The following is a 13,302-nucleotide window of genomic DNA, read 5'->3' as shown; positions in this document are numbered from 1 at the left end:
TACCGTAAATTCCCGACTAATGTACGTACTTCTTAAACTTTTCAAAATCCCCAAAGTGCCTCGGGCCGTCGCCAAAGTCGGGGTGCGTACTTTATTTGAGATTTTCCCAAATCTGTGGACGACCCAGGAATATAGCGGAACACCGGCACGGGGAGCTTGGAACGAATTCGTCCCTAGCATGTTTAGATAACAATATGGACGAGTGGAAATAAAGTTAACCTTCAATAAATGAACATATTTCCTCTGACTATCGTCGATATTTACACCAAGTTCCGGTAAAAGAAGTCAAGTCAAGCAGTGCACGGTAAGAAAATGTAGGTCACTGAATGGCGTTTGGCGCTTTGTCATGCCGACCGGATCGTTCGTCAGCCTGTCGGTGCCAATCTCAGTGGACCCCCGCCGAAAATTAAAAAAAAAAAAAAAAACGTAAGTACATATACAATATTGCAAGATGGTTTATGAGTAGTAATATTTGAAATCAATCGGATCCGCAAGCCATGAACGTTCTTGATCGTCGTAACGTAACATATGATAGCGTAATAGTTGTACCTGATGGTCACTTCTAATGCACTTCCGGCTTGAGTTGAACTCAGAAATATTCAACAAAGATTATGCCCATGCCGTTTCAAAGGTTTAGCTAACTAACAGAAATTGTTAGCCATGTTTCATTTCGTATCACAAATCTTTTTGAATCTTGATAAATGCCACTTTGTAGCGGGCTATAGCTGCCATGCACGACGTGAAAATGCCAGCTAGATGTACTTCTACCCGGCTGTTACAAACTACAATGATAGGGGCGGGGTTATAAAATGTAGTCTTTAATAATAAATAATGAAATCTTACCGCCGGCCGGTGGGCGGGTCCAGTCTGTACGCGCCGACAGGCGTGGCGCCAGTGTTCGTGCCGTTGCCTTGGCATTGCATGAAGTACCCCAACTAGACCGGGAAGCCACGTGCACGTACTTAAGTGTGATCGGCGTGAATAAGGGCGTAAATAAACTTTGAATCATGCAACGTCCGTTCTCTTGTTCACGCCGAACTCTAATTCCCCAAAGTACACCTACAACTGAAAAACGAAGAAAGGGTCGTGGCAGCGCTGAGGACAGCTTTCCAGAACCTGGGCCCCGAAAAGGAAGTATTTCTTTCCTCTGAACAGACTGTAACGTTACATATAGGTTTTACGGAGTGCAAACTTATACATATTTGAAGTGTACATCTCTTTGATTTTGTGACAAAAACATATCTCACATTACGAGAGATTATTTCAAACGCAGTCAGACATTTCACTCTCTCCTGTTCGGAATCGCAAGTCCCAGTAGCCTTTTGTTGTTGCTTTAGTTTCGGTGTCAAATTTTTAATTTAGTAGCACTTCTACACCCACAGTAGCATCACTACTCAGCCCAGATCTCCGCCTCGACGATTGTTTGCTCCCCTTGGGTCGATGGGCGGGCGCTATTAAAGAAGTGTTCGGTGCATTTCGTACAGTAAAGAACAACAAAGCTACATACTTCTGCATCAACATTCAGCTACCCCCGGTTACAGATAAAACAAATATTGGAATATTGTTTGTTTTTTTCACAAATCTTTGTTGGCCGTTGCTTGATCACCAACATTCTCCGGGATCCAAAGCTGTACGTTTCGCCGCACTCGCATTATCCTTCGATGCGGTGGTGACGTCTTGCAAATCGGCTGCGGCCAGCGGTGAAACTAGCCCCAACACCAAACGTTTCCCGCTACAATACTGTAACCAGTTCCACACAACACCGTAGTACACGGCCTAAATCTATTTTTAAACAGCTTTTTTTTCTAGAACGAACTGTCTTTTATTAATAAGACATACATACAGGTCCACAGTGGCACCGGCCGTGCGTACAAGGGGGGCGTATTTTATTCGAGTTTTTCCATTTTACGTTTCAGACGGGAATATTTGTCTCCCACCAGCCCCAAATCGGGGTGTGCGTACTTTAATCGGGATGTGTACTATATTCGGGAAATTACGGGTACCTGTAGGGGGAGGGCCATGGAAAAATTTTTGAGATGAGGGGGGAGGGCCAAGGAAAAATTTTGAAATTGGGGGTCAGGGTCATGGAAAAAGTTTTGACCGGACTTCCAGCGCACCAGCCCTCCTCCCGGTAAATATCGTACAGTCCCTTACCGTGCCTGTACCTAATTAGGCGCGCCTGGAACAGGCCAAATTCCAGCAAGAGTTGCGGTAAGCACCGCGAGTGTTACTACCGCCGGCCAGATAACCAGGATATCTGCTTACAGAACCTCTGCTTCCAGACAACTGCCTAAACCTACGGCCTATTCCACAGGATTGTAAAAGTAGGGATGTTTCTAAAATATGCATTTACTTCAATATCAAAACAGCTACGGTAAAAATAAAAAGACGTGCATCATCCCGGACATAATGCAACACCACATGCGAAATTACACAGAAATGCGACGTACGGAAGAATGCGTTTTGGCTGCGAACATCTTCCAAAAAACTTGGCATCTCTTAACCATGGGCAAAAACATCTGGAACCACTTATAAAAACCACCCTGTATCTGCATGAACTTTTACCCCCCCCACTGCTATTCCAAACAACGCGTTTTTCTGGACCATTCCAATTCGCCTCGTAATTGTAGGGGTGCGTCTGCGATATTACATTGACCGCGAAAGCAGCAACGGCAAAAATACACATTCGTGCATCAACACGGGCATGCCCGCAGACGGCGTATAAAATTGCGTACCGATTACACAAAGAGAACCCAGTGTTTTGACAGCGAACATGAAAAATCAGCCGATCACAACACTCCGTCCGGAGGTCCTGACCTCCTTCACGGAGTAATAATAATAATTATAACAATACCACATAAGCAAGAGCAGAGAAAAAATTATGTCTAATTATGTATAGATTCAAAGTTGACAACATATTAATATTAGCCTGGGTACCATCCTACTTGTATGCCGGGGCTCCCACACTCGCTTCCCTAAGAAGTAGTCTGGAAACGCTTGTATCTATTTGGCTTGGTGATGATATCACATAATGAGGTAGGCCACATGGGGAGGGCTGGGCGGAGCCTCTTCCACTAGTAGATGACCCATCAGTACAAGGTCCACATGGCCATGTGCTGTTTTGGTAAGGGCAAAAAAGTTGTTGCTTATGTATGACAAGTACAGCCACAAATTTACCTTGAGTACAACAATTTCTTGTAGTTTTCTTTAAGCAAGATGTTCATTGTGGCTCTGTTACTTAAATGTTAGCAAAATCATGACAACAGTGTCTCTCAATGGCTACTACACTCCGTCCAAGATAAATAAACAAACCTTTCCTTGGTCAGTGATACCTGCTGAGCAGGCAGGAGATAAGCATCACCACATACTGAGAAGGACGTTAGGCTAATGAACAAGACAGGAAGGACCAATCAGCACACTCGGGCAAAATCTTACCGAGCCAGACTGTTCAGATCTAACCATTTCCAGACTACTTCTTAGGGAAGCGAGTGTGGGAGCCCCGGTATACAAGTAGGATGGTACCCAGGCTATATTAATATAGGAAACGTTCTGGAAAACAGAACAGATTTATGATAAAGAAATATCAATTGTGCTGATTGCTTAAATATTAGCTACCCTACACCATCATAAAACTGGTTATAAAAATGCAGTGCTCCTGTAAGGCGTACCTAGACGTGGTGGCCTGTAAAAAGAACAGCTGTTTGGAGGCCTCTTTCCAAAGTACAGGTTACAGAAGTCTTCATCGTCAGACAGGCTACAGCACCAGGACTTGGGATTCACGTCAAAGTCTGAAAGAAAAGGATTATTTTCAAGCATGTGTATATTCTTAATTCAATTGAATTCACAAAAACAGGAAACAGATATGGGGGAGTTTAGGCTGGGCCAATGTCACTCAACTTTGTCCGGCGTTGGGGGGTTGGGGGGCACATTCCTAATGGAAATTTTGTGACTCGAAATGCCCACGTGGTTTGTACGTGCACACAGGCCAATCACAGGCCCGATGTGATAAATGTCAACTTTTACCTTTCCTTACTTAGAACTCGTGGTGTCGTTCCTATGTAATTGTGCACCAGTGTTGTTATAGACTTATATATCAAATTTGGTAGAATCTGGTTCATGCAACAAACAAGCAAACTCCTCAGTGTATCATGCCGTAAATGGAGTTTAGTCCAACAAAATGTTTATAATTGAAATACCAGTGTGCAGTTGGGAGAACCGTTGATATCTGTGGTGACTTCCAGCCAGGGGTATCTCAGTGTTCAGGGCTAGGAACTTGTAACAACAGTCTACACTGGAACCAGTCGGGCTGGCAAACAGAGGACTGAAGCAAACTTCCTGATCTAAGAATGAAAACAAGTTATCATGAAGATGCAGTAATAACCTTCACGAAAACGAAGAAATTGACATTTTTAACATAAAAATTCGAATATTCAACGGGCATTCAGACAAACTTTCATTGGTCTAACGACTCTAACCGCTAAATGCCAAGCTATCATTGACGTGTGAACTTCTCATTTTGCCGGTAGGGACATCAAAATGAGTCCTCACACAACATATACTTATATACCGTGCAAATTTTCCATTTTATACAATATATTTTCGACTGTGTAACACGAATACGTTTAATTTGACAATAGCATATGGTAAGATGACGGTCATTGTAGCGTATGGACCGACTGACGTCGCTCCTCAGTCTGGCGTCTGGCGACCCTCTGTCAAGCCTCAAGGAGCGCATCCTCACAGAACGTGCTAGGCCCGATATCTGCTGACCCGTCCACGAATGACAACGGCAGCCGCCTGCTCGACCTCTGTCGTGCTACCAACATGAGTATAGCCGACTCATTGTTCCCACGCAAGAGAATCCATCACCGGACCTGGTACAGTCCGGATTGAAGAACCAGGAAAGCCATCGACCACATTATCATCTCCGCACGGTGGAAATCGTGCATCACAAACCGCCGTGTCTACCGTGGTGCCCAACTTGCCAACACAGACCACAGACTTCTGGTGGCCCATATGAGAATGAAGCTGACGGCGGATCCCACTGCCAAGAAGAAACGCCGAATTGTCACCTCACAGCTCCTCGACCCTCTGATACAAGAGAAGTACATGTGCTCCATCTCCAACAGATTCAGCGCCCTAACGCAGGACGAAACAGCGGATTGGCAGAACTTCAAAACTGAAGTTCTCAAGGCTGCAGAGGAAACTGTAGAAAGGAGTAGACCAGCCCCTAAAAAGCCGTGGATCTCGCACGAGACTCCCCACATCATTGACTGCAGGAAAGCCGCACGCCTTCGTGGGGACATGACTGGGTACCGACGCCTCAACAGAGAGCGGAACTCAGCAATCCGTCGAGACCGAGAAACCTTATGGGCAGATCAAGCTACGAGCCTGGAGGAAGCCGCGCAACGCGACGACCAACATCAGGTGTACAGTATCTTGCGCCGAGCGAAGGCCGGTCCTCAAAGACGCAGTTCCCTCATAAAGGACACGGCAGGTAACATCTTGTCCAGCGAAGAAGACTGCATCACCCGCTGGAGAGAACATTTCAGTCAGCTCTTAAACCATCCTCCTGTCCCTGAGGACCCTGACCTCAAGGATGCTGCTGATGCTGTTGACGGCCCCAACACGGACTCTCCAACCCCTCCTGTCACCCCAGACGAGGTTAGGACCGCACTAAGGAAGCTGAAGAATGGGAAAGCCCCCGGCATTTGTAAGATCGCTAGCAGAGATGCTGAAGGTCGGAGGAGACCATATCGTCAAGTGGCTAACCCAAATCATCAACCATGTGTGGATCCAGGAGAGACTTCCTGAGGACTGGAGACGAGGGATTATTCTACCATTCTGGAAGAGGAAAGGTGATCAGCTGGTTTGTAGTAACATAGAGGTATTACTCTCCTCTCCATCCCCGGCAAGCTTTTCACCCGCATTCTCTTGGCTAGAGCAATCTCTGTTATCCGGTGCAGCAGACGCCCACAGCAGGCCGGCTTCATGCCCAACAGATCCACGATCGATCACATCTCGGCCCTCCGTCTAGTCATTGAAAAGGCCCGCGAGTACAGGAAGGACAGACATCTGTACATCGCCTTCGTCGACCTGCGTGCTGCCTTTGACACGGTGGACCATGCCTCCCTGTGGAAGATACTGACTACCATCGGTGTCTCTCCAAAGATCATCGCCCTCTTTCAGCTGTTATACAGCGATGAAGAAAGCTGCGTTCTTGTAAACGACAAGAACTCAGAGTGGTTCCAGATCAACAGCGGAGTCCGTCAGGGCTGTGTTGCTGCCCCCGACCTTTTCAACCTTTTCAACTACCTTATGTTTAAGGTCTCCGAGTGCGTCCCTGGAGTCTCTTTTGGCGGATACAGTCTTGCGGATCTGGAGTACGCCGACGACACGACCTTGCTGGCCGACACTCCCCAAAGACTCAGGGATGCCCTGGCAGTTTTTGATGCAGAAGCCTCCAAGCTTGGCCTTAGTATCAACTGGTCAAAAACTGAGTTGATGCACATAGGGGATGGCCCTGACCCTGCACCGTTCAGCTTTAACAACATCACAGTAAACTTTGTGTCCACCTTCAACTACCTCGGGTCCACAGTCTCCAGGACAGATGATCTGAAACCCGAGATTGACCGGCGGAGTGGACTAGCAGCAGCGGCTATGTAGGCGCTCTGGAGACCGCCCTGGAAGCACAGAAACATCTCGCTGGGCACAAAGCTTCGTGTCTACAACGCCGCGGTGGTCTCAATCCTGCTGTACGGAGCTGAGACCTGGCCACTCAGCAACACTCTGTCAGCTAGACTCGACGGCTTTGACAGCAGATGTCTCAGGAGGATTCTGGGAGTACGCTGGTTCGACCACCTGCCTGAAACTGGGCCCAGGCAAAGGACCCAGCAGCCTCCTGCTTCCCGTGTGGCAGCGATGCGCCGAGTGCGCTGGTACATGTCCTACGACTCCCACCCGACCACTCCCACCCGACCACCCCACGTATCCTGAACTTCAGCCCCCAGTCCGCTGGGTGGAAGAGACCTCGGGGGGGCCCCGCACCCGCTGGACGGACGTCCTGGCCAAGGATCTGGCTCTGATCAGCATCACCCCCGAAGAAGCGCAGAAGCTCGCCCAGGACAGATCGAGATGGAGGGAGGTGGCCCGCCTAGTAGGCTCGACGCACATCGTGCAAGAGGACTGAGTGAGTGAGTGAGTGAGTGAGTGAGTGAGTGAGTGAGTGAGTGAGTGAGTGAGTGAGTGAGTGAATATAACACTCGTTACGAAATCAGTGCCTAAAGTCTGAGAGTCTGTATGCCATGTTTTAACATTACTTTTTCTTCTTTTAAGCAGTACTGAATGTAAAAATGACATTTTATTCACCTTGATTGCCCAGAAGCAATAGGGAGATGTTAAAGGGTGACAATGTAACAGGGGCGAAGCGTAGGTCCTTTAGTGCTTGAAGTAGCGTGCAAGGACACAGGCCTTCTCCTACAATCCACTCTGAAGGGTCTGGCTCTGTCTTGTACCAGTCACGACACAGCCTCTTGTAGTTCGTTTTCCGTGTGGCATCGCTCTCCAACTTAAACGCCCATCGTCCTTTCAGCCCCGTGTTCCCGTTGACTTGGTCGGGTCTGTACGGATCTGCCAGCCGGATGTTTTCGAAGTTGACGCCGTTAGCGCTGTTGTACCCGAGAAGAACGTCCTGGGTTTCATTGGTCCACAGCATCTCGTCTTCCTTATAGGTCAGGAAAGCGACGGAAGCTGATCCATCGGTGGCCAGGACGGCTTGGAATGTGTTTGGCTAAAAGAAGAAACATAATATTTATCTATTTCTGTGATAGAACATGTTATTGGCTTAACTTCGTTGTGTATGCATTATTATAACATGAATTTTAAAACATTGATAAAAGTGTGCAAGACTCAGAAGCGAACTGAAAACTCATATAACAGGTATCTCGTTAGACTTTTTAACCCTCAACAGTACACCTTCCTGGACTGATTAATCTGTACACCTGGGGTCCGCGCGGACCCCAAGACAGTTTTTTTGCTAATTTTTAGAAATTATCAACATGATACCAGCTCAATTGCTTTGCAAATTGATGTGTGAACCTCTGAGTCCACATTACGCACAACTTCACCTAGAACCATGAAATTTGGTGGACACTTCTAAAATGTATCTGGAAAAAACTTCATATTAGTTAGATAAGTTAATGATTTTTTGTGTTGCCATGGCAACGGGTTTCTGACAGGTAGTTTTATGGGAAATATCAGTAATTTTGGTTGAAACATTAAAATTTTCTGGGTTTTATATTAAATAACTGTTCCTTTCTAACATTAATAACATCTTACATAATTAACGATAAGTTAAATCATTTAATATTAATACTATTTGCTAAGTTGATGACGTCATTGGTCAAAATCCAAAATGGCGGACCATATCATTAGCTCTGACGTCATATGACGTCATAATTACACCAAAGTTGTTAGAATTTAATTCTATTATTACACCATTGTATGAAAAATCGGTGGCCAAAAGATAAGTGCATAAAAACATATGAAAACGGAAATAAAGTAATGTATAAGAACGCGAGTGTAGCCATTATGATCGAAAGACGGCTGGGGTCCGCGCGGACCCCAAAAGAAAATCAGATATAAAATTTTTTTAAATATGGGGGAAATTGACAACTTTGTGGGTGACAATTACCTGAAATTTCAGAAAAAAAATCTTTAGAAACAAAAAAAATATATTACAGCATATATAGTGCTGGGGTCCGCGCGGACCCCAGGTGTACTATTTAGGGTTAAAGCTAACGTCTCAACGAACAAATTAATTTCTTAACTGAAAGACATGCTTAAATTAAGCTTGAAAGTAAAAAAAAAATCATTCGTAACATCTTTACCAGTTTTACTGTTTTCAATCATATGTTGTTTTCTATAATTTGCGCATAATACTAGACTGTTGGTGCTAGACTTACGTTTTGTTTTGTGTACATTGCCTCGACAGAGGGTACACTGTCCCAGGTCACAACCAGTACCCAGGTGGGCACAAACGTGTCGCTGAAGGACTGGTACATCCTCGTAGTAACCATGTCAAACACTGTCTGTGTGGCATTGTCTACTGGGTTGTCATTAGAATACACCTGGTAGGAAAAGGGAGGATCAGTCATTGTATGTACGCATACAGTAATTTCCAGCTTCACGACATTTTTTTTCTATTAGAAAAGTCTTTTTAGTTATGAGGCATTATTCTGGTCGTCTAAGATAGATAACATGTCTTTATAGTTCTATGATATGATGATAAATACCAATTACATTAAACTTTGTTAGCAATTTAAAGGTTTAAGATCTTAAGAATATTATAATACTAAGAGTAAAACAATGTTTTCTTCTAATGCTGCAGAGTTTCCTTTTCAGTTTGTCATTTACCTGATACCAGACTTTCCCCACGTCCGTTGTGAGATCCACATCTCCCCATGACGCTGCTACCATAGGAGGGAATCCTGCCTGTACGGTCTGGTTCCTCCTGAACAGACTGGGGTTCGGGTAGGGTTCCCTCCGCGCACGGGACTGCGCCGTCGGCGGGAATATTATCAACCCGTTATCGGAGAACTGCAAAGAAAGGGATCGAGAAAAATCATTTTATCCTTTTGTTAGGACATCCTTACTTCTATATCTACATTCGACTTATATGTATCTATCTACCTATCCGTCTATGAGAATGTGTTTGTGTGTTTTTCTTTGAGTCATTCTTTATTCATTAGAAGCTCAAATCAGTCTGCAGGCCGGTTTTCAATACAGACATGACTGAAGAGATAAGGGTAAGGCAAGGTCTGTTATAAGAGATGTAAAGTTCACATAATTTAAAGTCCAAATAAATCTATACATATTTTACACATATTTCTTTCATACTTTCCTATTAAGGAACATAGTGACTATGGCACTTTATTTCAATAATTTCTTAAAAAGAATTAACCAGATTTACGTAAATACTTTTATGGAAGAAACACGCAAAACCCTTGATAATTTTTAGACTTAAAAATCTACTAAACAATTTAGCAAATGAATTCATAATCAAGGTTCTATAGATCTACGTGGTATTAGACTTGGAGAAGAAAAGTGATCTTACATAAAGGCTGTAGTAGAACTGTCCAAAAAAGGGAAACCCTAGACTGATGTCAATCAGAGACGGCAGAGAGATGTCCTTTCGGTCGTCTGTGTCAGGCAGCAACATGTTCCCTTGTTCTTCACCGTAAGGGAAAAGGATAGTTTCTGAAACAAAACACAAAGTCTAATATTCATATCACTGATATGGTAACTTAATTTATTGAGAGGCATTTATAACAGTCTACCATTTTTAACGAGTTAACGACAGTTTGTCATTCAACATCATTTTTTGATCAATTTGCTCTGATGACTGCTTTGACTTTCTATTTTTATTAGCAACATTTTCAGTTTTAACACATAGACTGAGATTCGAACCCCATGCCTTTAGATCAAGATTAACACTGCAATAAGCACTGGTTCGCAGCTAATTAATTATCATTGAATGATCTTTATTGCATATTCATGCCCAGATTGGCTAAAGGCACATGTGATCATATGTGGTCTAGAGGACATGAAACATAGCGTTGGCACTGAAATGTTACACTCTAGCGCTAAGTACGTTACAGCAACGCGACAACCTATCTATCATATACTGTTAAACCCCGTTTCTTCTCTCTTTTTAAAATACCTGAAAAAAAATAACTTTATATTTTGTCCCCTACACGTTTATTTCTGCATGGTATCAAAATTTGAAAGTGTCCTGCTTTGACATTTTCTTACATATCTTGTATATTGTAAAGACTTAAACACGGTTGTTATAACTTATTTTACCTCTACACACGAGCTTATCCAGTGTGAGGCCATTTCCATAGAAACCTTCCCTGCATGTGCAGCTGTAGCTTCCCGGTGAGTTGTTACAGGCTGAGTTCTGATGGCATTTTTCTCGGAGGCACTCATTAACATCTGTTGGCAAACAAAGAACATGTTATGCACAGATAAACAAATAAACCCTGGAGAATGTCATCTACTGTGCAGATATCTATGTATTTTTTAGTAAAAATGTTTATTACGGAAACCATGCTCATGACTGTGTGATTTGAAATCAATGAACATGTACATCACTACAACAAGATTGTTTACTATATAATTATGAATCTCATATTGCTAATAACGATTAGGAGATTAAAAAAAAACGTTAGGAATTTTTAGGCTAAATTACATATAAATGAGGGGCTCTTTGAGCCGTAAATGTATGCACACACACGCACGCAAACATACACACACACACACACACACACACACACACACAAACACCATGTATGTCATTTTTCGTACTTTGCATGCTACTGGAATAAGATTTTCGACGACTCTCGTACGTCAATAGCACATGATCAGTGGTTTTTATTTTCTTCATTGCATCACGTTGAATTCAACATAAGCATACAAAATTTACCGTTGTTCTTGGTTTTTGTGTTCAAATGGTACGAATGTGAATGACTCACCTATTTCACAGTTAACGCCCTGCCATTCACTTGGACAGACACACGAATACTTATTAAGTCCATCTATGCAGGTTCCGCCATTTTGGCAGGGATCGGAAGCACACTCATCAGTTTCTGTTGGGGCAAAAAAAACACAAAGTGAAAAAGAAACATAAATCCCTACCATAAAACAAACATCTGTGTGAATGTGAACGAAATAAATACTTCAGCATGAAAGTTCATCTGAGTTGGTAAATTACATTATGAAATAAATACATTATTAATATATAGCGAAATATGGAACACAACGAAGCTGTGACTCTTGAAAAAAAACCTTTTTTTTTCATTCATAATCCTAGAGGATGGTATCATTGAAAACAGTTTGTGTCAATAATGCAGTATGTTTTTTTTACCGGTGCATTCAAATCCGTCTCCATGGAAACCCTGTTTACAGGTGCAGATGAAGGAGCCGTTTGTGTTTCCACAGTCAGCATGCCGGTGACAAGGATGAGACGTGCACTCATCCATGTCTGTCAAAAACAAGTAACAAACAAGAATTCGGAGATATCTCAAACCTCCATGAAATATATGAGTTTTGTAAATGTCTTCACACAGTACACTACACTACACTACAGAACAAAATAACACAGGCTTTTGTTTTTAACAAAAAGCTAATACAGTAACACCTTTGGCCGGCCTGAAATAGGTCAGGCTGTAATAGGTATGGCAAACTCAGTACACAGCCTATTGCAGAGGGAGAACTCATCAATCAAACCGGGTAGGCGCGCTGCCTCACATCTGGTGTCTTGTTGCATAACTGGCACATCTGTTTTCACTGAAAATACAAAGGTTCTGGTGCAGTACCAAGGTCAGTCACCACGAGACCCATATTTGATCTTGACCTTTGGCTTCCTAAGACCTACCAGCATACCAAATATCATCACAATCCATAAAGGCGTTCTGAAGTTATGCTGACTACAAATGTGCGGAAACACACACACACATACACACACACACACACACGCACACACACATAGACGCGCCAAAAACAATACCTCCATTTTTATGGAGGTAATGACACGTTCTTTTCATACATCACTATGGGTGGCATTACTTTTGAACTTCTGTCCGCCTTTCTTGTAAGGGACAGTTTATTATAAGTTAAACACCGGGAGAGTGAATGAAAAAGTAATGACTGTTAAGTGGTCACTCAATTAATGATTTAGTACTGTGCTGTAAATTTTGGCAAATTGGGTATTGGAAAGGTTACGATTGTAGTAATTGCTTCTCGTGCTCGTCACACGTTGAAGATATCGTCCTATACCATATCATAAATTAATTTACCATTGGAAGCAAAGAACTGTGTAAGACAATATTGTTCCAAATGCCCTGATGTTATAAGATATATTTGATCATAACAAAGTTCTTTGTACACAATCAGGAGTTTGTGCCTAACAAACATTTCTGTGCCCGTTTGGAGCTTCCTCAGGGCAGTACTCTATCATATGTCTTATACAGTCTAATAAATCAAATCTACTTTATTGTATGCTGCTGCTAGGTGGCACAGATACAAATTCGGAGAATGCGATCCCGGGGTTAAAATCGCGCTTCATGACTGGAGAAATACCTTACCGTCTTCACAGTTGATTCCCTCCCACCCGTCCACACAGTCACAGCTGTAGGTGTTGATCCTGTCACTACAGGTCCCATTGTTGAGGCAGGGTGGAGGTTCACAATCGTTGACATCTAGAAAAAATTAAGAGTAATCTAAATACTGCTATATCCATCA

At 43.3% G+C, this 13,302-nt stretch overlaps 1 protein-coding gene across 1 annotated transcript in view; it reads right to left on the bottom strand.

Annotated features, from left to right (window-relative positions):
- LOC109464016 overlaps window positions 1-13,302 on the bottom strand; it is a gene marked incomplete at its 3' end in the record, with an annotated part of 45,578 nt that overhangs the window by 20,800 nt on the left and 11,476 nt on the right. The window contains exons 9-18 of the mRNA XM_019760935.1: window positions 13,146-13,259; window positions 11,927-12,043; window positions 11,535-11,648; window positions 10,864-10,995; window positions 10,115-10,257; window positions 9,415-9,597; window positions 8,964-9,128; window positions 7,369-7,789; window positions 4,197-4,340; window positions 3,669-3,788 (exon numbers count right to left, since the gene is read on the bottom strand). Of these exons, the coding sequence (XP_019616494.1) occupies window positions 3,669-3,788; window positions 4,197-4,340; window positions 7,369-7,789; window positions 8,964-9,128; window positions 9,415-9,597; window positions 10,115-10,257; window positions 10,864-10,995; window positions 11,535-11,648; window positions 11,927-12,043; window positions 13,146-13,259 (1,653 nt within the window). The remainder of the gene's footprint in view (window positions 1-3,668; window positions 3,789-4,196; window positions 4,341-7,368; window positions 7,790-8,963; window positions 9,129-9,414; window positions 9,598-10,114; window positions 10,258-10,863; window positions 10,996-11,534; window positions 11,649-11,926; window positions 12,044-13,145; window positions 13,260-13,302) is intronic.

The sequence above is a fragment of the Branchiostoma belcheri genome, unplaced genomic scaffold (genome assembly GCF_001625305.1).
Source record: "Branchiostoma belcheri isolate BF01 breed outbred unplaced genomic scaffold, Haploidv18h27 scaffold130, whole genome shotgun sequence".
Classification (NCBI taxonomy): Eukaryota; Metazoa; Chordata; class Leptocardii; order Amphioxiformes; family Branchiostomatidae; genus Branchiostoma; species Branchiostoma belcheri.
This window is presented reverse-complemented; position numbering and strand designations above follow the sequence as displayed.